The sequence below is a fragment of the Spermophilus citellus genome (assembly GCF_964194105.1).
Source record: "Spermophilus citellus genome assembly, chromosome: 1".
Classification (NCBI taxonomy): Eukaryota; Metazoa; Chordata; class Mammalia; order Rodentia; family Sciuridae; genus Spermophilus; species Spermophilus citellus.
Window position 1 is genome coordinate 238,777,452 of NC_138182.1, and position 25,660 is coordinate 238,803,111.

Here is a 25,660-nt window from a genome sequence, read left to right on the forward strand (position 1 = left end):
TGTTTCATTTTGCTCTAATTCACTCTATTACTGAATTAAACTTTGATGTATTGGTCTTGACAAGTGCTTCATGCTGATTGTATTGTGTATGATAGTATAATCACTCCCCATGCATTTCCCACTGGCTGGCTGATTAATGCAATAGATTACCTGCAGCATTGATAGCAAAGGGGAATCAGTGCCCTTCTGTACTCTAAACTGTTTGTATTTCAGTATGCATGTATGTGTTCACACACACAGGCACCCTTGAATATTCTGCACATAATAAAGCAAAGGATAAGCAAAGGAGCAGGAAAAGAGAAAAATTGAGGACACAGTAAAGATTAGCGCCTTTCAACTATGGTTTACTATGGAAAATACTCACACTTCTTAATATTTCCAATCGGGGATCTAGCATTACACTTCAATTATTCATTCATTTTTAAAATTCATAAATATTTATTGAGCACCAACTACATGCCAGGCAGTTTTTCACCTTTATTAAGAAAGATAATGTTTTAGAAAAGTGTGCAACTTTCAATGTTCTCATTAGTGGAAGGGAAGGGGGAAAGGTGGTGAGATGAACAAATGGATAATAATACAGGGATAAAAAAGGATGCTATAAAAATCAGTTTCAATGTCCCAATAAAGAAACCATCTGACAATAAGATTATGTACTACAGTGGGTGATTTAATGGCTTAAAAAAAAAATCTCTCATGTAACTTGGTCTACCTGTTAACAAAGAACATTTTCTGTGTGTGATCAATCTGTTTGGAAGAACAGGTTGCTGGAAACATTACCTTTTTCTCTAAGGTATGTTGGAGGGCAGTTTCTGGCAGCATTTTGAAAGTATTCTAACCCAGGGGATTTTCTCTGAGTACCAAACTTACATATTTTACCTAAGTGCCCTATCTGGGGTCCTCCCACTTAACCTCTCTATTCTTGCTCATCCACAAAGACTGTGCTTTCCAATCTAAGCCAGTTCAAGATCTCTGTCTGAGCCCTACTTTATAAATGCTTCTCACACTCTCTTCTAGGTTTGCTGGAGAAAGTTTGAAATTTACTACTGCCTCCCAGAACAAAAGGTGCAGGAAAGCCCGACCTAGAGTCAACAAGGTCCAGCTGGTTATAGATCAAAATCACAGAGATTTGGCTTTCTATTTCAAAAGCTATCTTTGCAACTGAAAACACAGAGTTGAGTGAGTCAGCCACATTTCAGACAACTATATCACTACTTCTGGATGCTTTGTCACTAGGTCAAATTCTGAGAAAATAGCCCTAAGACCAGTTATAAACTCACTCAAGAGAGTTAATGTCAGAAGGCACCAGTATTTACACCAGAAATTCCTCTTCTTATTTTGACTTTGAAGTTTTTAAACAAAACACTGAAACAATATGATGTAATTATCAGACAAGCTTATTGCAGCCTTACAAACTTTCACTTGTTTGCAAATCCTTAAGCATTCTGCCTTGCCCTAAAGTAAATGCCATGCGTCATCCTGACTCGGCTGTAGCCCTCAACATATGAGAAAGTTATTTATGTAAATTAAGAGTCATTCTTTGCTAAACCTTCAAGAAGACTGACTATTTAAAAGTCTATTCAAGATAGTGATTATGAAGCATGCATTTTTAATCCCAGAATCCTTTGTTTCAGAAAAACATTCATGGGCTGGGGATATAGCTCAGTTGGTACCGTGCTTGCACTGTACACATGCACAAGGGCCTGGGTTCATTCACCAGCACCACACACACACAAAAAGAAAGACAGAAAAGAAAAATTTTCATGGAAAGCCTAGCATGTAACAAGGTAAAAGGAGACTTTTCCAGTCAGATTTCCTTTGGTAGCTATTTCTTAAGGAAAAATACAGTACTAACTCTTAGGAAGTAGAAAAAACAGTAAAAGAACTTTGTAGAAATTCTGAGGAAAAGGGGACACATTACACCAATTTGAGATTCACTTAACCACCAATATGAGCTACTACAAATGGACTCAATGTTAGAGATAGAAAGATAACATAAAACAAAGTAACTGGAAACCACTCTTGGTATAAATATTATTGGCACATTACACATGCAGGGTAACACTAAGGTGTACTACAATGGACCACAGGCATCTTAGTTCCTAACCAAATATCCATGGTCTATGTTTAGAATAGTTTTATGAAAACACATAGTGGGGAGATCTTCATGTCTAATTATTTAAATTACCCAAATTTGTTACAAATTATCTAACTGTACACCTAAATAATTAGACAATGAGCATCACCCTCTCCAAGATTCTCTAGTTGGCTAGGTAACAGAATCAAATGACCTATAACTCCTTTAACCCTAATCCTCCACTATTTTCTATTAATACATATCTAAATTTTTTTTCTCTTTATTTCCATTCTTCCCCATCCATGATACTGAATGGACAATTAAACCCTAACATCTGCAGTCAAAAGGACAGTGGACTGCATTTTACAGGATGTATTTATCATAGGTGTGCTCAGTGTAGAGACTATACATTCTCTCTTTTAGCCAATTTCTGACCCACATTAAAATTATTCTGTCTATGTAAGGATAGGAAGGGTAGCAGAATAAAATAGACACTAGGTATATACGTGTCTGTATAACCAATGTGATTCTGCAACCTGTACACTCAGAAAAATGAGAAATTATACCCCATTTGATTCAAATGTATGATATGCAAGATCATTATATTGTCATGAGCAACTAATAAAAAAATAAAATTAAAATTAAAAAAAAAGCAGAGGAAAAGCCTCCTCTTCCTAACTCCAGAGAAGGGCAGAATCCAGAGGCCTCTGACCCAATAATACAGAGATCTTAGTTTTAAGAGACAGAAAACAGTAGGTCTGCATAGAGAACAAAACCAAGCACCGGTAATGAGGATCCAGCAGCAGACAGATTTGAGAATAGTGCTGGAGGGAAGGAAAACCTCCTAAGCAACACAACTGACAAAGGCCCTGGATATAGAGAGAGCTCTGAATAATGAAGGGAAAAACAAAAACACAGAACATACTTCATTCCACAAAACACCAGCCCATGTGCAGGAGTCAGTAGAGCTATAGACTGCTTGGGAGCCGCAAGTGGTGGCAACTCTGTTATTTTTATTAGGGCTAGGAATAAAGAAAATGAGCTAAAGATCAGCTCCAGCTCCTTATCAAAAAGTATTAGAAAAGTAGATCAAAACTTCACTGGATTCTATCTGTAGCGTGTATTATCTATATTTATAATGAGTTTACTATGTAATACAACTCTCAATGGCATGTATTTGGCTATACTTCATCAATGTATTATTTTCTCCAAGAATCTGAAGTTAGAGAGTATCTGCACATGAGTGCAGTTGGGTAACTAAGCTGGACTAGGTAAAGTAAGCCCACTACCAAGACCAGAATGGTGGTACCATGTGTTGGCAGAGTGGCCAGGCAGCTTTTTGAGGCTTATTGGCATCTAGGTGAGCTTCATTTTGCTTCTGCTCTGTGCAAAAAAAAAATCACCTAACAGAGAGGTTTCTAACGGTCTTCTGCGTGTGGTTTTTAAAAAATTTTGGTACGTACTAATTTTACAGAATAGTGAGTTTCTTTGTGGCACATTCACACATGCTCATGACAGAATCTGTTCAATTTTATCACTGTTATCAAATTTATCCATTTAAAAAAATTATTTTAGTTGTAGATGGACACAATATCTTTATCTTATATTTTATGTGGTACTGAGGATCGAACCCAGTGCCTCACACATGCCAGGGAAGCACTCAACCACTGAGCTACATACAACCCCAGACCTCCAATTTATCAAATTTCTCAAACTTTAAGATAAGCTGATGATGTCTAGTTTGGTGTTGTATTTTTGAAGTCTTTGACACCTGGAATAAAATCCCAGCTCAGTCACTACTACCGTTGGCAAGTTTTCCAGCCTTCATTGGTTTCAGGTTTTTTTTTGTTTGTTTGTTTTGTTTTGTTTTTGTAAAATCAGGGATAATAATTAATTGTACCTACCTCACAGAGTTGTTTTAAGAATTACATAAAACAATGCATGCAATTAAGCGCTTAGCATAGTGACTGACAACTAAGTGTTGGCAACTGCATTACCACTAGTAGCTGGAGAAAAATATGAAATAAAACAAAAATCTAGATCCCGTGATGACTATTTACTCTGTCTCTCTCCTCCCCTTTTAAGTAACAATGAACAACAAGGATGAATTAAATATCTTAAAGACAGTATTCGTGATAATGAACTCTCAAGTCTGTATACTCTTCCCCATTGGGCTCATCCCTATCTTTATTCACATTATTCCTTTTTTCTGGAGTCTTAGCACTACTTTCCTATAAATCACCTCCAAGGACATCTTGTAAAACCACATTTAGTTCAGTTTGTACAAGTCTTTGTACTAATTTGTAATAAAATTACTCTATCAAGATATTCTCAGTTCATTACAACTGTCCTAATTTACAATGTCTCCTTATGTTTACATCTCTCTAGGCCTTCTTTACTACCAGTACCATCACCAACACTAAACTCAAGTGTTGAATACATCTATTCCTCTGGTCACAGTAAGTGCTTACTACCTATTAATAGTAAGTCTGCAATAAGACTTCTGTAAAGTAGGGTAAGAAGGCACCAACAGTGGGACATAGTGGTAAAGCTGTATTGTCCCTGTGCCTAGGGGAAGACAAACTGGTAGATGACAAGGAATCCCTGACATGTAGCTCATTATGACTACACTCTATACTGCCAGCCATCTGGAAGCTACTAAATCTGTACTGACATCTTTTGCTACAAGGGAGTTCTGGGAATCACTCTTTTCTCCATGGCACTAGCCAAGAGGTAACTCCTTATATGGCAAACCACTTTGGACTGCTTTCTAGCTCTCAAGGGAAACAGTTACTCCTCATTCACTAACCAACAGCAACTTTAAACTATGGCAAGCCCAAGTTTGAATTTACACCACAGAAACTAAGGGGTTCAAAACAGTGGGGTGGGAGGATTAAACTTACTGCTTTTAAAGATGGAACACGGTATTCTCCAAACATCTCTCCATAATTACCTCAAGAGCAAAACCTATAAAACCTTTTTTTAACCCCCTCTGGCTGTGCACAAAGATGCTCCCAAATTACTTAAGAGTATAATTTTGAATGTGCCACTTAAGTATGTTTTCCACCTATTCAAGAATGATATGGATGAGTGTAGGAGAATCACTACTTGTGTTTGGGATAGTGGAAGAGACAACATTCTGGGTCCATGGAACAGGTAATTTTTATTTATTTTGCAATACATGTGTGCCTCAGGGCAGGCTGAGTTTTCTACTGACGAATATAGTTTGATTTACCCTGATTCCAAGTGCTCTGAGTCTCTGCCTCAGAACATGATTGCTATTATTAAATAATAAGTGGTCAAACTAACCTTACAACAAAATTCAAACTAGAAAGAAACATCTTACTATGGCTACTTCAGTTCACAGAGCTAGGTCCCTAGATAAGAAGGTATGAAAAGAACTCTGAGCACCATCCTATTCTTATGAAATAAGTGAGGAGAGCTGAACAACACAGCAAGAGCCTTATGTGGCACTGTCCTCTCCCTATCAAACAGGATTTACATACTAGAAAGCATAGTACATGACTCAGCTCAGGTAAAAAGTGTTTTAAAACTTGGAGATAACATATTTTATAATACTTGAAAATCAAGATTTAAGAATTTTTTCTGTGACAAAACTGTAATTAAATCTTATTTAACTGTTTCCTCCAATGACATCCATTTTAATTAGGGTTTAATAGATTGGCAGCCACAACCTATAGTTTTATGAAGCAAAGTAAAATTACAGTCTAGGAAGGCATTTAAGGAAAGAGACCCATCAATGCAGACGAGAGGTTACAATATATCCCCGCATCCCTAAAGAGCCCACAGTAATTAAGTGTGCTGAAGAGACAGTTATTAGGGCTAACAGTAGGTATGCTGCCACCAATCAGCACTGGGTTGTTCTTTGAAATCTAAGAGTTATTTCTGGGATCAGTTTTCTGAAAGATATGCATTATCACTAAATAAAGAGTGCAAAAAAAAAAAAAGCGTGCAACTGCAGAGGTGTGTTCTACAGCTTCTTCTAACCCACAGTCTCTAACAAATGTGCAACCCCTACACTATAAGGGGGATTTCTTTCTTAAGACTGTAATACAGAAATTTTCTTATAGCTGGTTATGATACAATATTATTCATCTTGAGAACATTGCCTCATGTATAGGAATATGAATATCATGTACAGAAAGTAAAATTAATATTTGAAAAACATGTACAAAATAAATGCATCTGCAAACGAGATGCACTGAAGAACAGAATCTTAATAGTATGCATCTGTACCTATTTCATACTACATTACAAAAATCAGGGAGTAAATCACAAAAACTAACAGACTCAATGAATATCATAGGCACTGGTATTAGAAAAGAAGAACTGAGAAGAATCAGTCCCTTTGTTAGCAAAGGGATGGGAAAAGAAATGGACCTATGGCTACCACAAATTAAATCTGCATGTAGTTATCTAAAAGGGGGAAAAAGTTAAAACAAATGTGCTATTTTTAAGCTAATTTTGAAATATCAACACCATTAAATTTTCATGTATTATATATAATCATAAAAGTTATGCATCTTGGGGAGAGGAGATTTCTGGTCCAATGGAAAAAAAAATTGTAATCTTTTGGCTAAAAATCTGAAGGCCCCAATCCCTCTGCCAAGAAGCAGAGTTACATGGCAAAGATATTCTCACTACTACACTTTTCATCAGATGAAGGTCTGCATGTCAGGAATCTTTTTTTTTTTTTTTCCCTCCTAGTGTATTGGCCACTGCCAGAAATGGACCCATCGACTCCATTGGTGCTAAGGAGTTAAGCAACTGAGATTTAATTTAACAGTTTCAGCTTTATTAAGCTGTCACAGAGCGGCCCCACTTTGATAACAGTAGCTGCTCCAATTATGGCTTGGTTTAGGGTTGACAAGTATAATGATTCATTCGTGGCACATGAGAAGCAATAAAAGGTTGTTTTGCATTACAGCTTTAAAAATGTGGGCACTTTTTTCATTTAATTTGTCACTTAGCTTTTGCTAAGAGGACATTTAAATTGCAGTAAAAGGCAAATGGGGCTTTTAGTTTAAATGTAATCCCCATATTTAAATGATCTGTAATGGTGCAGTGTTGGAGTGGGAACACTATTGTCTCACAGTGGGTCCTGATGGTGACATGTGACATTTGTATTCAGGTCCTGTATTATCCATGTGGCTAAAGGGCTTCCAATTTCATTTCACAGCCAGAAGCCTGCAGAAAACACCAATTAACTTGCAGATCCCATTTGCCGACAAAAACTCAGCCTCTTCTCAATGTCTGGCATCTGGCAGTGCTCAGCATTTAATTCCAAAGCAGAGCCTTGAAGCAATGTGAGCCCTGTGTAGGGGCACAAAGTCAAATTCCCCCATTTTATTAAGAAGCAAAAGCCTTTGCTTTTGTAGTCCAGAAGGAACTTTGAGTTAATTTTTTGGTGAATGAACATTAAGATGTGATAGCCATTTTTATTTCTACATGGGATTCTTCACTGAACTTAGATCCCATTAAAATGGAAAGTGACCTCTGCTTGCCATGGGAGTGCACAGGAGAACTTCAGCAATCTAGTAATGATTTTCAGATGGGGTGGGAGCTGAGTGCAAGAAAAAAAAAAAAAAAACCCAGAAAAACAAAAACAAAAACAAAAAACTCCGGGCAAGAATTTGTGATCTTCATCTTGGTCTGAAATCAATCTGGATCTTCATTATGAAGTAGTCCATCAGGGCATGACTAGAATCAGCTGGTAAAAACTTCCACTCAATTACAACTAATATCTTTGATTTAGGGTCAAGATACACAATTTTCAAAACCAACTTGAAAAAGTGATATGTGACTATGGATTACATATAGATACTGCAAATATATTGTAAACAATATATTCAGACAGTATTTTCTTCCTAATGAGTTGTCATTTTACATTTTCTAAGCACCAAAAATTTCTAAATTTTATTCACTCAATGGTAATCCAATAATTTTTCCTTAAATAATACCCTTCATTATAGTTTTTAAATGCTACTCCTTTTAACCTTTATAAACCAACTAGTCAATTCAACATGTACTTCAGAGTTACAAAACTGAGAAGGGTTTACTTGGAAAAGTAACTCATTCAGTATTTTATAAAAATATAAATATATGTTTGACCCATGCATTACACTTGCATTCTTTAACACCACAATGTGCCTGAAAACAGCATTCCAAACCACGGAAACTTTCTACTATAGTTACAGATTGATATACATTTTCACTGGAGGAAAGGCTACTATCATTATTTCAGAAGTACTAAGATTAAATTCTTACAAGATACTTTTTAAAATGCTAGGGAAAAACATTAACAAACATTTAACATTTGGCAAGCAGTAGATGTATATAAAACATAATGTCAAATTCTTTACCAACTTGTTGTATGACATAGATCATAGAATGTCATCTTGTGGGAATTTCCTAATCTCTCTGGACTTCCTCATCTGTAAAATAGTCCATCTCAAAGTCCCCTCCAATTATGATCATGCAGTACCTTCACAGACAACAGCTTCTCTTGGTCTAGACTAGACCTGGGATCGACAAGTTCACTGAAACTATAAACATATCCTGTATTTCCTACTCACAAAATTAACACAGGCATGGATATAGTGTGCCCAAAATTTCATTTGTGTGAAATTAGACCCCTCTCTCATCATGCACAAAACTCAATTCAAAGTGGATCAAGGGTCTAGGCATTAGACTGGAGACCCTGTGCCTACTATAAGAAAAAGAAGGCCCAAATCTCCATCATGTCAGCTTACAAACTGTATTCTTCAACAAGACTCTTAAAGCGCAAGAAGTTAAAATCAAGAATCAATCAATGGGATAGCTATCAAACTGAAAAGCTTCTTCACAGCAAAGGAAACAATCAAGATCGTGAACAGAGAAACTACAGAATGGTAGAAAATCTTTGCCACTGGCACCTTAGACAGAGCATTGATTTCCAGGATACATAAAGAACTCAAAAAGCTAACACCAAAAAAAAAAAAAAAAAAAAAGAAAAACCCAAATGACCTAATCAATAAATGGGCAAAGAAACTGAACAGACACTTCAAAGAAGAAATACATTTGCTCAACAAATATATGAAAAAATGTTCAACATCATTAGCAATTAGAGAAATGTGAATTAAAATTATATTGAGGCTGGGGATATAGTTCAATTGGTAGAGTGCTTGCCTCACCTGCACAAGGCCCTGGGTTCAATCTCCAGCACCACACCAAACAACAACAACAACAAACCTATATGAGATTTCATCTCACTCTAGCCAGAACGGCGATTATCAAGAATATAAGTAACAACACATGTTGGTAAAGGTGAGGAAATGGTACACACATACATTGCTGGTGGGGCTGCAAATTGTACAACCACTCTGGAAAGCAGCATGGAGATTCCTTGGAAAACTTGGAATGGAACCACCATCTGACCCAGTTATCCTACTCCTCAGTACACATCCAAAGGACTTAAAATCAATATACTATAGTGACACAGCTGCATCAATGTTTCTAACAGCCCAATTCACAATAGCTAAACTAAGGAAGCAACCTAGGTGTCCTTCAACAGATGAATGAACAAAGAAAATGTGGTACATATACACAATGAAATATTACTTAACCATAAAGAATAAAATTATGGCATTTGCTTGTAAATGGATGGAACTGTAGTGGAGACTATCATGCTAAGTGAAATAAGCCTATCCCAAAAACCAAAGGCCAAATGTTCTCTTTGATATGCAGATGCTGACTCACATGGGCCTTATGGGGTGGTGGTGGGGTTTCAATGAATTGGATAGCAGTGAGTGGGGGTGGAGAGGGATGGGAATGGGAAAGATAGTAGAATGAACTGAACATAACCTTCCTATGTTCATATATAAATACATGACCAGTGTAACTCCACATCATGTACTACCACAATAACGGGAAGTTATACTCTATGTATGTATATGTCTAAATACATTCTACTGTCATGTATAACTAAAAAGAACAAATAACAAAAAAATGTAAAAAAAATTCATTTGTCACACAGATTTCTTAAAAGAAAGACATTCATTACTTCCCTAGCAATGAGCTTTTAGAAACAAGGTTCATCCCAACAAATTCACAGTATCCTCTCAATGAATATGACTATAGGACTTCTCAATTTTTCCAAACATCTGCAATATTTCTATTAACCACCAGAAATTTATGGAACAACAAATTTTAGAGTTTGTTCACCTAATTCTATAGCAGCCAAAAATAAAATAAATATTCAAACCACTTTTGATAATTCCAATGTGGGGAGAAGGGGAAAATAAGACTCCAAATTTTAACTAAATGGAGTACAATATTAATCTAGAAACAAAATCTAATCTAGAAACCAGCTCTATAATGCAAAACAACTTTTAAAATAGTATCACTTTTCCAATATTTTAAGGTAGATTCCTGTGCTTACTTTCTTTGAGATCAAGCAATTACTCCTCACCCCCCAAACTGTGCCAAGGCTGTTTTCTGCAAATGTAAGCCCAAATCCTCAATCTGTCTATTATTTTAACCATTGTGCACTGGTACAAAGTTCATATATGAGCATCTTTGTCTCAGAAATACTATGACCATGTTATCAAAATATTCAACTGTGGTCTTTATTCATATACAACTCAATAATAACTTGTCAGGAAACATATTTACCCAGTTCATCCCAGAGCTGCCTATATTTGTCAGTCATCGCAGTGCCTTGTTGCCTCCAAAGTGACAGGCGAGGGTCAGCCATGAACTGCTCTGTAATCAAGGTCAACATGCGGGCTCCATTGGAGTCCCTCATCTTCAACATCTCCCGCACCTAGTGGGGAAAACAGATCTTTAGAAAAAGATTGAAAAAGGTTAAAAAAAAAAATCAATTGAAAGAGACAAACCACCAAACCACTTTTCTGTATTTCGTATGTGTGATGCCTTCACACCAGCCGTCTTAAGCAAAAAAAAAAAGAAAAAAGTAAATAAAAACAGATCTCTATCCTAAATTGCAATTTACTCTGAGAAATGATCTTTAATTACTCTAAATGTTTTAGAAACCACATGAGGTAAAGAGTTTTCCTTTCTAATTAAAAAAAAAAATTCTTGGTAGGGCTTTATGTATCTGATTAAGGTAAATGATTAACTGTTTCATATGTCTGGTAGAACTTTTTTTTCCAGGTCCCCTTCAAAGTATCTAACCAAATATATTTTGTGTTCAAAATTATATTTCAAAAAAATGGGTGACTAGGTAATTTACCCGTTGACAAACAATAAAAGTGAAATCCAGCACTAGAAATAGCTATCTGAACCTAACAAATATACCAAAACAGCTTTTAGCTAAGTGCATTGCTTCATGGGGATGAATGGAATATCTTTGCTAGCCTACAGAAAAACAACACCAGAACAAAAATGACAAATAGTTTGACAGAGAGCTATGCAAGTCCTTCAGTTTTTAAGATAAATTAATAAATTCAATAAATTCTCTTACTGAAATTTTTAATATAAAGAGCAGCACATATAGTTGTCCCTCAGTATTTATGAGGAATTGGTTTCAGAACCTTCCAAAACTACCAAACTCTGAGAATGCTCATGCTTTTTTATACAAAATGACATAGTATTGAATATAACCTATGCATATCTTCCTCTTCGTTTTAAATCATCTTTAGATTACTTATAATCTAAATACCTAATACCTAATATAATGTAAATACTATGTCAATAATTTTTAGACTGTGCTGTTTAGGGAACAATAACAAGAAAAATCTGTATATATTCAGTACAGATACAACCATCATCAGCCATCATGGTGGCCTAGGTACAATTTCAATCTATGGTTGGCTGAATCTGCCAAGGCAGAACCTGTGGATACAAAGACAGTGTACATTCACTCAGGAATGTTTTTTGCAATCGTAAAAGAAAATAGAGCTATAGATTCAAGAACTCTCTTGCTCTCTCTGAATGATCCACAAAGCAGAATAATACCCACTGACCTCATAAATTAATGACCTCTCAAGCTAGAACCTTGAGCTCTGCCCATTCACTAGTGCTATACTTCCCAAATAAAAGAAAGGAGAAAAGAAACACAGTCTCTGCAGGAAAACCTAAATGAATCCCTCCATTCCCCACAGTGTGTACTGCTATGAATTCAACAAATAAGAACCTTAATTGAACATCAGTTGTCGATATAAGCAAATTATTGGGAGCAAGGTTATAAGCAGTAGGTGGGGAGAATCCATGTGAAAGTAAAGTGAAGGAGAAAAATGGCAGCTTTGCAGTAAAGCAACCCAAATCTAGATCAATAGATCCAGCTTCAGGCCTGGATCTGACAAGCACTGTAACTCCTTCACCAGCTTCAGAATTCGAAGTCCTGTAAAGAACTCAATAGCACCTCTACCCCGAATCACAAACGTTATGCTTCCAGGAGGATCAGTTAGTAATTCTGAAAACTTTATTCCCAATGTGGAAGCACAAAAAAACCATGAACTGGTGAATCCTGGAAGAGAGAAAGGGAGTTACAAGCTACCAGCTTAAGAATTCTATTTACATTTATGCATTCCTTTCAATCTTTAAACATCCATGCAAAGGAGGCAAGTTTAGAAACCTCATTTTATAAAATACAAGACCAATCCTCAGAGAAGTAACTTGCCCTAAAAGCAAAGGTAACAGCTAGACTCAGAACTCAGATCTGTCTTAATCAAAAAGTTATGTCATTTCCAACATCAGATGTTGCTATTACTTCACATGACATACATAATATGAACATAATGTATAGAGACAAAAATAAACTGCAGGCCAATCTAATAACACATCTTTCACATGGCTTCCCCTTGGCCATAGTGTACTCTGCTGATATAACATATGAAATATTCCCTGTGTCTATATACATTACAATACATTTTATTACATTACCAGTATATAAATGCATTTAATTAATTTATTTTAGTGTACTTTCTAGGTTTGTTTCTATATTTACTTAATTTTGTTCTTTTTTAGTTGTAAAAAGAACTTTATTTTTCTACTAAGTTGCTAACCTATTGCTTAGTTAGCAATAGTAGTGAAATACATGCTTTATTATCAAACATAGAAATCAAAACTCTCTATTACAAAACTCAAGTACACCTATAGCCTAAAAGTAATAAATTTTCAGCTGATGGCTTTGAGGCATCATGTGAGTTTGAAGTGCCTAAGAATTACTAAAGAATAATTAAATATCTGTGAAATAGTTTTAGGATTAAATGTATTTCATTAATCTAATTCCTGGAAAATTTGCAATCTACAAAGAGCCTTGAGTCTAATGTATGAAAGATGATATATCATGAGCTCTGTAATGTTTTGAACAATCAATTAAAAAAAAAAAGAGCCTCTAGATAAATCTTTAGAAGCAGAATACACTATTTTCTTGCCACCCCAAGAACAAAGTTCACCCAAATTCTTCTGAACTTAAAAAGTTTGATCACTGTGAATATCAGAGAAGCTATTTAACAAAAATATCAATGAATACAGATATCTCTTCCTTTAAAACCAATTTTAACATACTATCCATAATGATGGCTATATCCCCTAATGAAAACACATGGTTTAATACTTAAAAATGCTTCATACTACCAAAATTTCTCCATAAAGCAACAGACACAGCTTCTGCTCATGAAGAACTTGTGCTGAAGATAATTCTACTTCTTAGGTCTATCAGTTTTGGGTGATCAAAATGAATGCCAGATATCAAAATTTAACACCACTGTCACAAACTTTAGGAGATATGTGACTATTAGTTAATTTTATAGATGAGAAAACTGATGTAAATAATAAAATCCATGCTTCTAAAATTAGCTTGAAGATGCTAACATTATTAAACAATACATAAGGAACATTTTAAAGGTTGTATTTAAAGTGATGCTTCACTTGGGAAAATTAATTAGAAAAAGAAAAATTTGAAAAGATGGCATTTAAAGAAAATTAAAACTATTTATTTGGTTTTCACTATTGGAAGTAGTTTTTTAAAAAAATTACAAAAAGAATTATCATTTTTGAGAGAGACCAAATTAAAGCTTGCATTACAACACAAATGTTTCTAACTTGTTAACTTGGACTTTGTTTTAAAAAGCCTTTATCCTATTATAAACATGATCTTATATAGTTCCTATACATATGTATACTTAGAATTTTAAAAAATATAAATAATCATACCTTTGCAAAGAGCAAATTAAGCTGCTTCCCTGATCCGTGGTACCCACCCTGGGAAAGGAACAGTTTAACCTGTTCTTGAACCTGTTCTTCGTCTAAGTGCCAGCAGTTTTCATCGTCTATACTAGCACCTGCAGTTGGATCAGGAGCACCTAGAAATAGAAAGAAAAAATAACACATTTGCTCTTCTTTAAGTATTCTGATAACAAACTTGAAAATAATTAAGATTCTCTATTTTGCATAGACACTTAAATCCAATCTCCATTTCAATCATACTTATAAACATATAACTGAAAAACATGCAAAAATCACTATTATTTTCAAGTCTTTCCTGATCTGTATAAAGTCAAATGTAGATTACTTTAGACCTAAAATAGTTCCATTTTTTAAAGATCTGAGACTTGTCTTTAGAGATGAGTTTACAGGTTTTATATTAAATTAAAAAGTCACAAAAATGTCCTATTGTAAATATGTGATCTTTATAAAGCTCTACTACATGGGACATTATATAAAAATGTTTTTCAAAGATATTAAGAAAACATAAAATAAGTGAACTCAGCAGACTATTTCACTCTTTACTGTGTTAATTCAAGAAGCTGTCACCATTATCTGCTACTGTATAAACTACATGCTGACATAAGTCTTTCGTTGCAGAAAACTGAAGATTAAAAAGGGAAATCAAGCCACATGGGAGCAGGCAGTGCAGCTGTTGTACTAAACCAGGTTGTAGTATCACCTTGCCAAACTGCATAAATATTTTATTGCTGAAGTATACACAAAAGATAACAGCAATATAATAAGCCCTATGTGTGCAGACTACCTCAGAAATCCAAAAGTTACCCAGACATTTAGGTAAAAATTAAGCTTTATTATTTGTTAGTAAAACAAAATGGCATTGTAAGACTTAAGATCTGTAAAAAAAAAAAAAAATGAAATCTAAAAACCTTTCACCTTAGTGTTTTCATCTCCTATCAACCTTTAATAACTACTTTTGTAGGTGTGGTTTTACATGACTTTTCTCATCTTTTAATGAGCTAATGTAAACTCAACAGGCCAAGAAAATAATCATTAACATCTGCTTAGAACCAGGTCTATTAGACCCAGTAGAGGAAAGCAGTAGGTCATGAACCTTCCTGAAAAAGCATATATTCAGCCACTCATTCATTCATTCAGCCAGTCAGCATATTTTATTAGTGCCTGACTCAGGGCCAGCCTGCCTCTCTGCTAAACTTGAGCATAGAATTCCTACTTTTACCCAATTTAGTCTAGTTCAACGGCTGAAAGCCGTTGACTTGTCTGACTAAGACCCATAAGAAACACATTTTACATTATGCCTAATATGCTATGTGTCCGTGTACTTGCATGATATTAATTAATCTGAAGGATAAGTCTGATGGGGAAAAATAGAAATAGCAGAGAGGTTTAGTATTTTCTTTTCAAAAGGCTGTCACAATCTTTTAAACTGATTTCATACCCTATAATTGGTTGCAACCTGCTATTTTACAAACACTGTATGAGATAAATATCAACCAAATATACAATAATAAATGATGATAACTGCTCAAAGGAAGAAGTCAAGATTCTGAGACCATATAAGAACTCCAACTTGGTCTTGAATTGTTAGGGTAAGCATAACTTGAGGGAAAGGCATAGAGCTGAGATTTGCCATAAGTAGGTTAGAAACTCATCAGAAGTTAACTAAAGGTGGAAAAAGGAAGCAAAAAGCCTGTATGTGAGACCAAGAAAAGAACCTTAGCCAAGAAGGAACACAACACAATGAATATGTCTCTCTAACCGAAGAGTAAAGGATAAGAAGAGCAACACAAAACAATCCTGGAGCCAGGTGCTCCTATAATCCCAGCAACTCAGAAGGCTGAGACAGGAGGATCGCATATTCAATGTCAGCCTCAGCAACACAGCCAGGCCCTGTTTCAAAAAAAAAAAAAAAAAAAAAAAAAAGGGATGAGGATGTAGTTCAGTGGTTGAATGCCCACTAGGTTCAATCTCCAGTTTAAAAACAAACAAACAAACAAACAAACAAAAACAATCCTGGAAGAGACAGAGGAAGTAGGGCTAGGGCTTGAGAACCTTTGCTGGTAAAGAATTTAGTTTCTTTTTTTTCCCTGAGAATAATGAATGAGAATTTATTACAAGGTTATCTGAAGTGGAAGAATGAAATACTCTAGATAATAAAACATGTTCTGTCCTGATATGCATCAATTTCAACATTCCTAGCATGAAATATTAATTGTGTAACATAAAAATGAAGGGGGAGATTCTCTGTATATTACAATGGAAAGATAAAATATCAAGGTGAAGAAGAAAAATGTACATAATATACCACCTTTTACATAGATAATGAGGCTTTAAAAAGAACATAGTATTAGTGCCTTCTTATATATGCATAACAACTGGGAAAGATATTTAAAATGAGTAACCTAGCTACATGGGGGAAGGAGATCCTTCATTGAGTAGCTTTCATATTTTAAAAATTTTGGAACCATGTGAAATACATTTATGTATCTAAAAATATCACTATCTGAAATATGGAGGATGGATTGGGGAGCAAAATATATAAAAAGAGGATATCATTTTGATAGTTTGCACACAAGATAACAATGGTAACTGGAAAACCAGCAACAAGAACAGAAAAGGAGAATCTGACAGGAACTTAAGAAATAAATGCAACAAGACTTGGGAAGAAACAGATATATAAGGTATGGAAGACTAAGGGGTGGGGACAGACATGGGTTTCTGGATTAAACAATGAGAAAGAATTTTGGACAACTCACTGATAGAGACCACTAGAGAAGGACTAGGTTTGGAGGTGGAAGAAGCAGCCTTTAGGCTATGAGCTGTTTTAGATATGAAATATCTCTTGAGTAGTTTGTTTTAAAATTCGAAATACCTTTCAGACAGTGAAGAAGAGGTGAGAGAGGATTTCAAGCAGGGACTTGGATGTACTAGGGACGTAGGATGAGGTTTAAAAAAGAATCCAGGCCACAACCTTAAAGCCAAAATTTAAAGGCTAGGTAAAAAGATGAGCAAGAAGAGCAAAAGCAATTTGTGGCCTCTTAAGAGCTGCATAGCTCCTTACACATGGCTCTTCCAGAACTGAGGAGGAAAAGCTGTTCCAAGTAGAAACTGGGCAACTAGACAGATGTTTAAGCTCCACATAGCAAGGATTGTTATCTGCCTTGTTCACCACTGCTTCCTACCACCTATGGCTTCTGGGTAAGCAAACACTTGGAAGAAGGGGGGAAAAAAAAAGAGGGAGGAAGGTATGTAAATAGCCTTACCAGAAGGATTCTTACTTAAAAGGTTAAGATCAACTGTAAAAAGCATCCTCACATACATTATCTCATTTTCTCCTCACAGAATCCCTAAAAAATAATACTGATCATAACTCTCATTCCAGAAAAGGAAAAAAAACATGCTCTGTGTGGTTACAACTTATCCATACCCTCAATGCTAAATCTAGTCTTCTGGTTCTCTCACCCTGCCAAGGAACATATCCTGGAACCCAGAGCAAAAACTGAACCCTGGGGTCACCAAGGTAGGGGCTGTGAACCTTAAATGAAATATAAATTTAAGAAAGGAATATTGTTATGTTTTTGGCATGGTCTTATCTTATAGGAGGCCATAGGACCACGATAATGTGAAGGGTTAACTACTAAGTCTACAAATGTATCTCATAGAGATTCAAAGTCCCTAATTCACCCCCCTTTTGATTGTAGGGACACCCTTGCATACACCCCTCTGTACAAAGACATCTATACATTCTTTACCTAAATATACCAAAAGAGACTTTCCAAATACCAAAACTATAGGGTCTCAACTTTTAAGTTCTTCCCAACATCTTGCTAAAACTCCCCTTGGAAATCTGACACAGGTCTCCTACCTCCTTAGGGTAAACTATGACTCGCTCCTGGTCATCCAAGTCCACTTACTGTTCCTTCTGATGAAGTGAACTAAATAAATCCCATTTCAATCCTCATAATGCTTATATCCTCCAACTTTTGTATTTGTTTTCTCCCGCTCTGACAGACTGTGTGGGGAGCTCTGCCCCAGAACTGCTTGGAATAGGGATATCTGTGTGGTGGCATGGAGCTTCAATTCACAACCAACATCACCCACATATTTTAAGTAGATCTGATTTTGAATTGAAGAAAACCCCAGCCTTTTCCTAATGGCCTGAATGGGCAGACTGGTCTACATTCAGATATCTTACCAAAAATATCAAAATGCACTTAATTCTTAAATTCTTTTAAAGCTAAGAGCAAAAAGAGACAGAAAAGCCAGAAATGACTTCTGACTTGAATTACACAGTGAAGTCATTTCTTAAAATCAGACAGATTTTAAAAGTATTATTATATTTTTTAAAACATGCTTGATTTTGAAGTTGCTTTAGTGAACAATTTAACTTACATATATACTGATTCTGGTTGTTCCCTAGGTAGAGAAACATATCTAATAGCAAATATATAAACACATGAATTATGTCTTCTCACACTTCTGAAAAAAACATTTTTGGTTTTGGTTTTTATTTTTTGGTAAGCTAGTACAGAATTAACTTACTCCTTGAGAGTACTGAGGAAAGAGTTAAGGCCTGGGAAAAGGAAATGGCACACAGATAAAATTTCACTGCAGATAATCTACAAAATCTATACACAAGTTGAAAGAATGTGCAGGTTCCTAAGTTTCTATCAGAATTCAGAAAACTTCAGTTCTAGTCACAGTTTAGGAAAACATTCATCTCTAGCAAATTACTTAAGCTCTTCACGTCTTCATTTCCTCAATGCTGAAATTCTATAATTCAGAAATCAAAAAATTAACTAAGCAATAAAAATTAACTGAGCAAAGTACAAAACTTTCTGTAAGAATGTAAGCAAAAATAACTAGTAATTAAATAAAATAGAAATTTACTCTATTATACTTCTCAACATTTTATGAGTAAGATATATGTTCCAGGAAATTAAGTATCTACAACAATAATAATTTTACCCAAAGCATAAACTCATGTGTTCATCTTTAATGCTGAGGTATAACTATTTAAACCCTAATAGTCTTGATTAAGTGCATTAGAGTGTTGTCTAAGCCTTACATAAATTGTAAGATTTGCACCATTTTAATTTTTATTTTTTAATGGCTGTCTATCAAAGACAAAACTCTCATCATTTAACTCAGAGAGAATTCAAATATTTCTACATTTGCTATTAGATTGCCCCCCAAGCTGGGCAGGAACCAGAATCTCTTAGCTAGTGTGTAAATTAAATGATCCATTTAAAATGTTTTAAAACCTATCATTTTTCTACCCTTATTTATATTTATAATTATAAATGCTTTAATATTTACAACTTATAATTAATCTTTGTGAGCATTTTATTACCAAAGCTTAATTCTTCAGTTTAAAGCCTTCAGGGAAAGTAAAATTATCTGTTGAAGAAAAAAGTGAAACAGTTTAATTGTCTCATTCCCAGACATGGATATGGAAGCTTGATTTATCTCCTACTATTACCTCCTACCTTGGTAAAATGACACTTCAGGACAAGAGCAAAGGAGAATTCACAGATAGGAAGAGCCACTACCTTAGTCTTTGGCTACCCTTGTCTACATTTTGAGTAGGGTTCTGACTTACTTTTGATTTACTGCAACATCAAAACTCCCCCATCCCAAGAGTTCCCCAAATTAAAAGCATATCAAAACTCCTGAGACACACTCTGAAAAATAGATGCCTGGGTATGACTTCAGACCAACTGAATCAGAATCTTTGCTGGAATAAAAATGCCGGAGGGGAGAAGAGAAAGATTTTACATTTGGAGAGAATGTTAAGTATGGTGCCAGGGCCATCACAAAGATACCTCTTCAGTGTACGGAATGTAAGACATACATAATAAGACAATTATCTCATGCCATGGTTCCCTTGAAGCATTAGACAACACCAAATCATTCTGCACATTTTAACCTGAGCCACAAAGACAGATTCATAATGGGCTTAAACTATGTTTGGTACATGGAGTTACCCACAGTGTTGAGTTTCAATGTGTGTATGTTGGGGGGAGAGGTGTGTCTTTCTCTTCCTCTGCTGGAGAACAAATTTAAATGTGAGAAAGTGAAAGGCTTTAGCTTATACAGTTCACATCTTCATCCTGTCTGCTTCCCTAACACTATTGTCCAAATAATGCTTTTAACCATTTATACTTTCTAAAGATGCTCCTTTTTATTGAAATTGTCAAGTTTAGTGTATTTAGGCAGAATACAGAAGCAGATGTCTATACTGCAGAGGTAATTAATTCAGTCTCTTTTGGGGAACCTATAGGAGAATGCTGTCTCCTACAGTTTTAGTTCCTGCTGTTAGAGCTAGAAAACATTTAAGTCTGTGGCTTGCAAAGGCACTGGTACACCTGTCCTACAAGCTAAAGGCAAAATCCTGACATCAACCATTGCACTAAGAAGAAAAAGGCAAGATAGCAAACTTTAGTGATTCAGACTCAAACAGAAGTCTTTCTTTAGAGCAGAGAGGTGAGAAACTAGAAGGTTGCTAAAAAATAAAAAATAAAAAATTTTAAAAGTAAACACACCCTTTAGAAAAGATTTAAATGTTACCCTTCATTAAATGCTCATTTCAAGTAGTGACTGACTAATGCCTTCATTTCAATTTACAATTTTGTTGTAAGTTGACCTTTCATCACCTCTGTCCTCTACGGTCAGTCTATGTAATCCTACTGCCATGATAGAGTGTGATGTCCTCCTCAGGAGCTGTTAAGAGGGCAGCCTGCTTTCCTAATTGTGAGGGCTAATGGCAGAGAAAGCCCTGGCATATACCACGTTCTGCTCCCGCAACAAACCACCTTCCTTTCAGCTAAATGCCAAGGAAGTAAATAAGCAGCACAGCCATCAGCATATATCTCAGGGAACCCAAATAGACCTGTCAGGGTTTATGGCCCCTCCTCTATTATTTTCCTCTCTTCTGACTTTATTACTCATCCCTTATTATCATTTAATTTACTTCAGGAGTTCAATAGTATACTTATTCATGTAAAGAAATAATCATGTATTTTATATGGATAAAAAGCAATAAGTATTTGCAGATTCTCCAATGCTCATTAAAAAAATGCAGAGTATAAACAGTGCATATCAAATAAGTCATTTTCCATTACTTATCTAATGAATGTATTAACAATTACTTAGTACACAAATACAAATACCTAAATGCAAAGTTCTTAGAAAAAGTCCTATGTGTCACAAATTTAACTTCAGATTTATTACTATGTTTGCAAGCTTTGAGAACAGTTTGCTCAGGGGCTGGAGTTGTAGCTCTGTAGGAGAGTGCTTGCCTAGCATGTGTGAGGCACTGGGTTCAATTCTTAGCACCACATATAAATTAATAAAATAAAGGTCCATCAACAACTAAAAAACATTTTAAAAAAGAACAATTTTATCATTTTAAAAGACACCTGTAAAAACTGGTTCACAAAATATTTTCCTCAACTATTTACTACAGCCCTTGAAGGCTCATGCTGCCGTACTGCAACAGTGGTGATGATAGCAACCACTATTTATTCCTTTAACCCTTCTGACCTTAAATGAAATCATACTCTTTATTGTGCACATTTTACAATTAAAAAAAACAAACTGAGGCATGAAGAGATTCAGTTACTTGGCCCCAGTAACAAAGCTTATAAGCAAAAAAGCCAGTATTGTAACTTATGCTGTCTAACTTCAAAATTAGAACTCTTAAACACTGAACAGTCTTACAGTGGGAGATAATAAACTCATCCAGCCAGATGAGTTAAAAAGAAAGACTTAGGAGTCAGTTACAGAAGAGGAGATGGACGAGGAAACTTGACTATAGCATTATGAGGTGGTGTCAGAGATGACTACAGAGTGTGAGGCAAGGTAAGATTTGGAAGTGAAGAGAGAAAGGATGAAGGATACTGGGCTAAAAGTTAACTTGGCTGTCTCTGTGTCACCCTAGCAAATCCTTCATGAGCTACAAATGTATGATTCCTCCAAATTAAGAGACATAAGTTTTAAGACCACTTCTTTGCTAGAGTAAAATGAAAAAACTTCATGCGAAGGAAATAAAGTAATATCACCTGTATGTGATTCTAGATCCAAAGTTTTTTTTAAACAAATATTTAAGTCATTACAGAAACATCAAGCTTTAGTTATAACTTAAGGGTAAAACAAATGATTTATGAAGAAAAATTTGACAATAATTACAAAATTCAAAATGCTATGTCATTTTTTCCTGGTATTTCTAGTATTTCTACGACTGAGACTAAATTATTTTTTTTTAAAAACTGCCCAAATTTACACACAAAGCAAGGGATGGTCACAACAACTTTGTATGTAGTAGAGAAAAAAATGAAAATAACCACCTTAAGGTGATTCAGCAGGTTAATGATTAAATGCATCCAAACTATGGAATACTACACAACATTTAGAACAGGAATATACATATTTGTACTAAATAAATATTCATCATATATTTAGAGAAAAAGACATACTGCAAATACAAACTGTTTTTAAAGTGTATTTAAGTGTGTGTTTTCATGTCTGTGCATATGTGCTCAAGAAGAAAAAATGTCTTAAAAGATGTATGCCACGTGTCTGTAGTGGCTGCCTTATTGGAATAAGGGCTTGCTGGAGTCTAAGGGTGCTGTTGCGAGGGGGAGCTAATAAAGGCTTGCCTTTTTATCTTCACATACATCTACAATAAACTTTCCCAATGCACATTCTTATTTTTTTTTTAATTTTTCTTTGTTTCACACTGCTGCACTTTAAGATAGAGAGCTACTTTAATTCTACAGAATAAATTTACTAATTATTGTGACCACCAGATCATACCTTTGTTTCACCAACTGTCAACACCAGAATGCTCTATAATAAAAAGGATATGCTACTAATAATCAAATTATCTCCCTAGGAAACTTGAAAGAAATGGTTGCTAATGTAAGCTCAATTACAATGAACACAACCATCCACTGGGAAATAAAAGGAAGAGAGATGTGACACAAGGCCTGCATCAAATGACTCCAACTGCCACTCACTGATAGATCTGGAACATGTATATGTTATTATATCCTTAAAGAATAAATCTCCAAGTTCCTACTAGGAACAAGACAGAATAAAAAATGACAGTGTTACTTTGTGTTTAACAATTCGAATTCTTATTATGTCTTAAGTATTATGCATAGGGAGGCTACCAAGATACACCAGGTCAGAGAGTCAGCCCCTATAAAAGCTTCATTATTTTCAAATGAAAATTAAGAGCTTAAGTAATAAAGAGGGGACTGCTGAGTGTATTTGCTTGTTTGCTTGCTAATATCTAGGAGAGCTTAAACAGACCGATATGTTAGATGGCTGGGACACAAAAGCAACTGGAGGCAAAGTTAAGAGGACTGGCAGGCACAAACAGATGCATGGTCTCAGTTTTATAAGAACCATGCTCAAATTGAAATGGAAAAATAACACACAAATGTATGTCTCGGTGAAACTACAGGAGTGCACTTTGGCAGTCTGGCTACTACTATGTCTTTGCCAATATACCCCCATCAAAAAAAAAAAAACATTTTGGAAGAGATCTAGATGTCAACCCTCATCTGACATGTGAATAAAATAAATACCCTTTACATCTGGCTAAGATAGTACCTTGGGGTAGATGGCATGGAAGTGAGTGCCTACTTTTGGAATTAGCCCAGGCTCTCTGAATGAAAGGGTCACTAAATGACCCTCCTCCCTCTCTAAGTCAAGGTCAGTACCACTGGTTTCCCTCAGTATATTCCTTTGTTGTAGTCTGCCCAATTCAAACTAGCCCACAGTGAGGTCAATAAAAGAAAAAAACGCACAAGACAGAAAGTAGAAGAGGAAGAAATGTGTACCAAAAAATCTAGGGAAAGCAAGTTGATCTCCAAATTACCCATTTCCTCAAATGGCTTCTGCTCTCAACTATGATATGAATACCTCCAGGTAAGCTTGGTTATCTTTTTAAATTATTATCATTATACATTCCTATATCACATCATTAAAAATTTCCAACACTGTTATAAAAGATTATGAGCATTTAAACATAAGAAAAAATTAGTCCTACTGAGAGTTACACAGGTAATACATATTGAACACAACACTGGACTACAGGACTCCAAATTTCAAGTTCAATATTCTGTCCCCATTTCACAGTTTACCAGTCCACAATTACATCTCCTTTAGTAAGAACAACAAAGGACCACAAGAGTCCGAATGGAAATAACGTGAGTGAAGTTAGTGCTATCTCTAAATAAGTACTTAGCAAAGACATCAGCTTCTCTTTCAAGAATATAGAAGGTGAAAAGTTTATTAGAATATAAAGCCAAGAGCAAATAATTTTGCTTTAAAAATACCAAACTGGCAATCTCCCTGGTGGGCCATTAACATTAACTATCTCACAACCACTTTTAGCATACAGTATTTAATTTTATAACAAAACTGAGGGAAATTTTAGGAAAACACAATGAAACATAAAAAGCTCTACTGACAAGGACTGAAATATTAAAATAACTAAGTCCACATTCCAACTTACTTTCTTTTTTATTGGGTGTGTGTGTGTGGGGGGGGGTTACCAGGGATTGAACTCAGGGGCACTCACCCACTGAGCCACATCCCAGCCTTATTCTTTTTTTTATTTAGAGACAGGGTATCATTGAGTTGCTGAGTGCCTTGCCATTGCTGAGACTGGCTTTGAACTCTGGATCCTCCTGCCTCAATCTCCAGAGCCACTGGGATTACAGGCACTCACCACTGCACCCAGCTTCCAACTTACTTTGACTGAAGCTGTTACTATGAATAAATGACTATGTACAAAAACCAGTACAATTACAAATTTGCAATACCTAGTTCATAAGAAATTTGTGAGAAACAATGTGCATGAAATAAATAACTAAAATAATCAAGTCTAAATCCTATCTTAACCATATTTATCTAGCAAGGTAAAAGTGAGGGTTTTCTTTGGAGAAAAATGAAATCCTCCCAATATTCATATTCAAGACATTTTTCTCAAAGGAAAAATATACCCACAAAACCATACAAGAAAGCACTACTTTAAAAACAGAAAGCTTTTGTACAGATGTTTGGAGGCAGGTGAGACCATGTAGTCAAATAACTGTAAAACATATTTAATCCCACCCCTTATGAAGTCATTAATCTAACAGTTAAAGTAAGACCCTCCAGGGAGCAGATTTCCCATTTCATCACTTAAGGTCACAGCCTGCTTTCTACCTCTCTTCTTTTTTACCACTTGTCACACTAGAATGGAAGGCAATAAGGCAGTTTGTGTAATTGGCCCATTTCCAGGCTGGAAGTAAATCTGATGATAAATTAAGTGGAGAAAAAGCTGGTAGTATAAACTGCTCAAGTTCACTGCTC

General features: G+C 35.3%; 1 protein-coding gene across 1 annotated transcript in view; it reads right to left on the reverse strand.

The window, feature by feature from the left end:
• The window catches only part of ZSWIM6 (zinc finger SWIM-type containing 6), a gene marked incomplete at its 3' end in the record, with an annotated part of 190,587 nt that overhangs the window by 39,193 nt on the left and 125,734 nt on the right, over window positions 1-25,660 (reverse strand). Inside the window, exons 3-4 of the mRNA XM_081291106.1 lie at window positions 14,258-14,406; window positions 10,751-10,901 (exon numbers count right to left, since the gene is read on the reverse strand). Of these exons, the coding sequence (XP_081147232.1) occupies window positions 10,751-10,901; window positions 14,258-14,406 (300 nt within the window). The remainder of the gene's footprint in view (window positions 1-10,750; window positions 10,902-14,257; window positions 14,407-25,660) is intronic.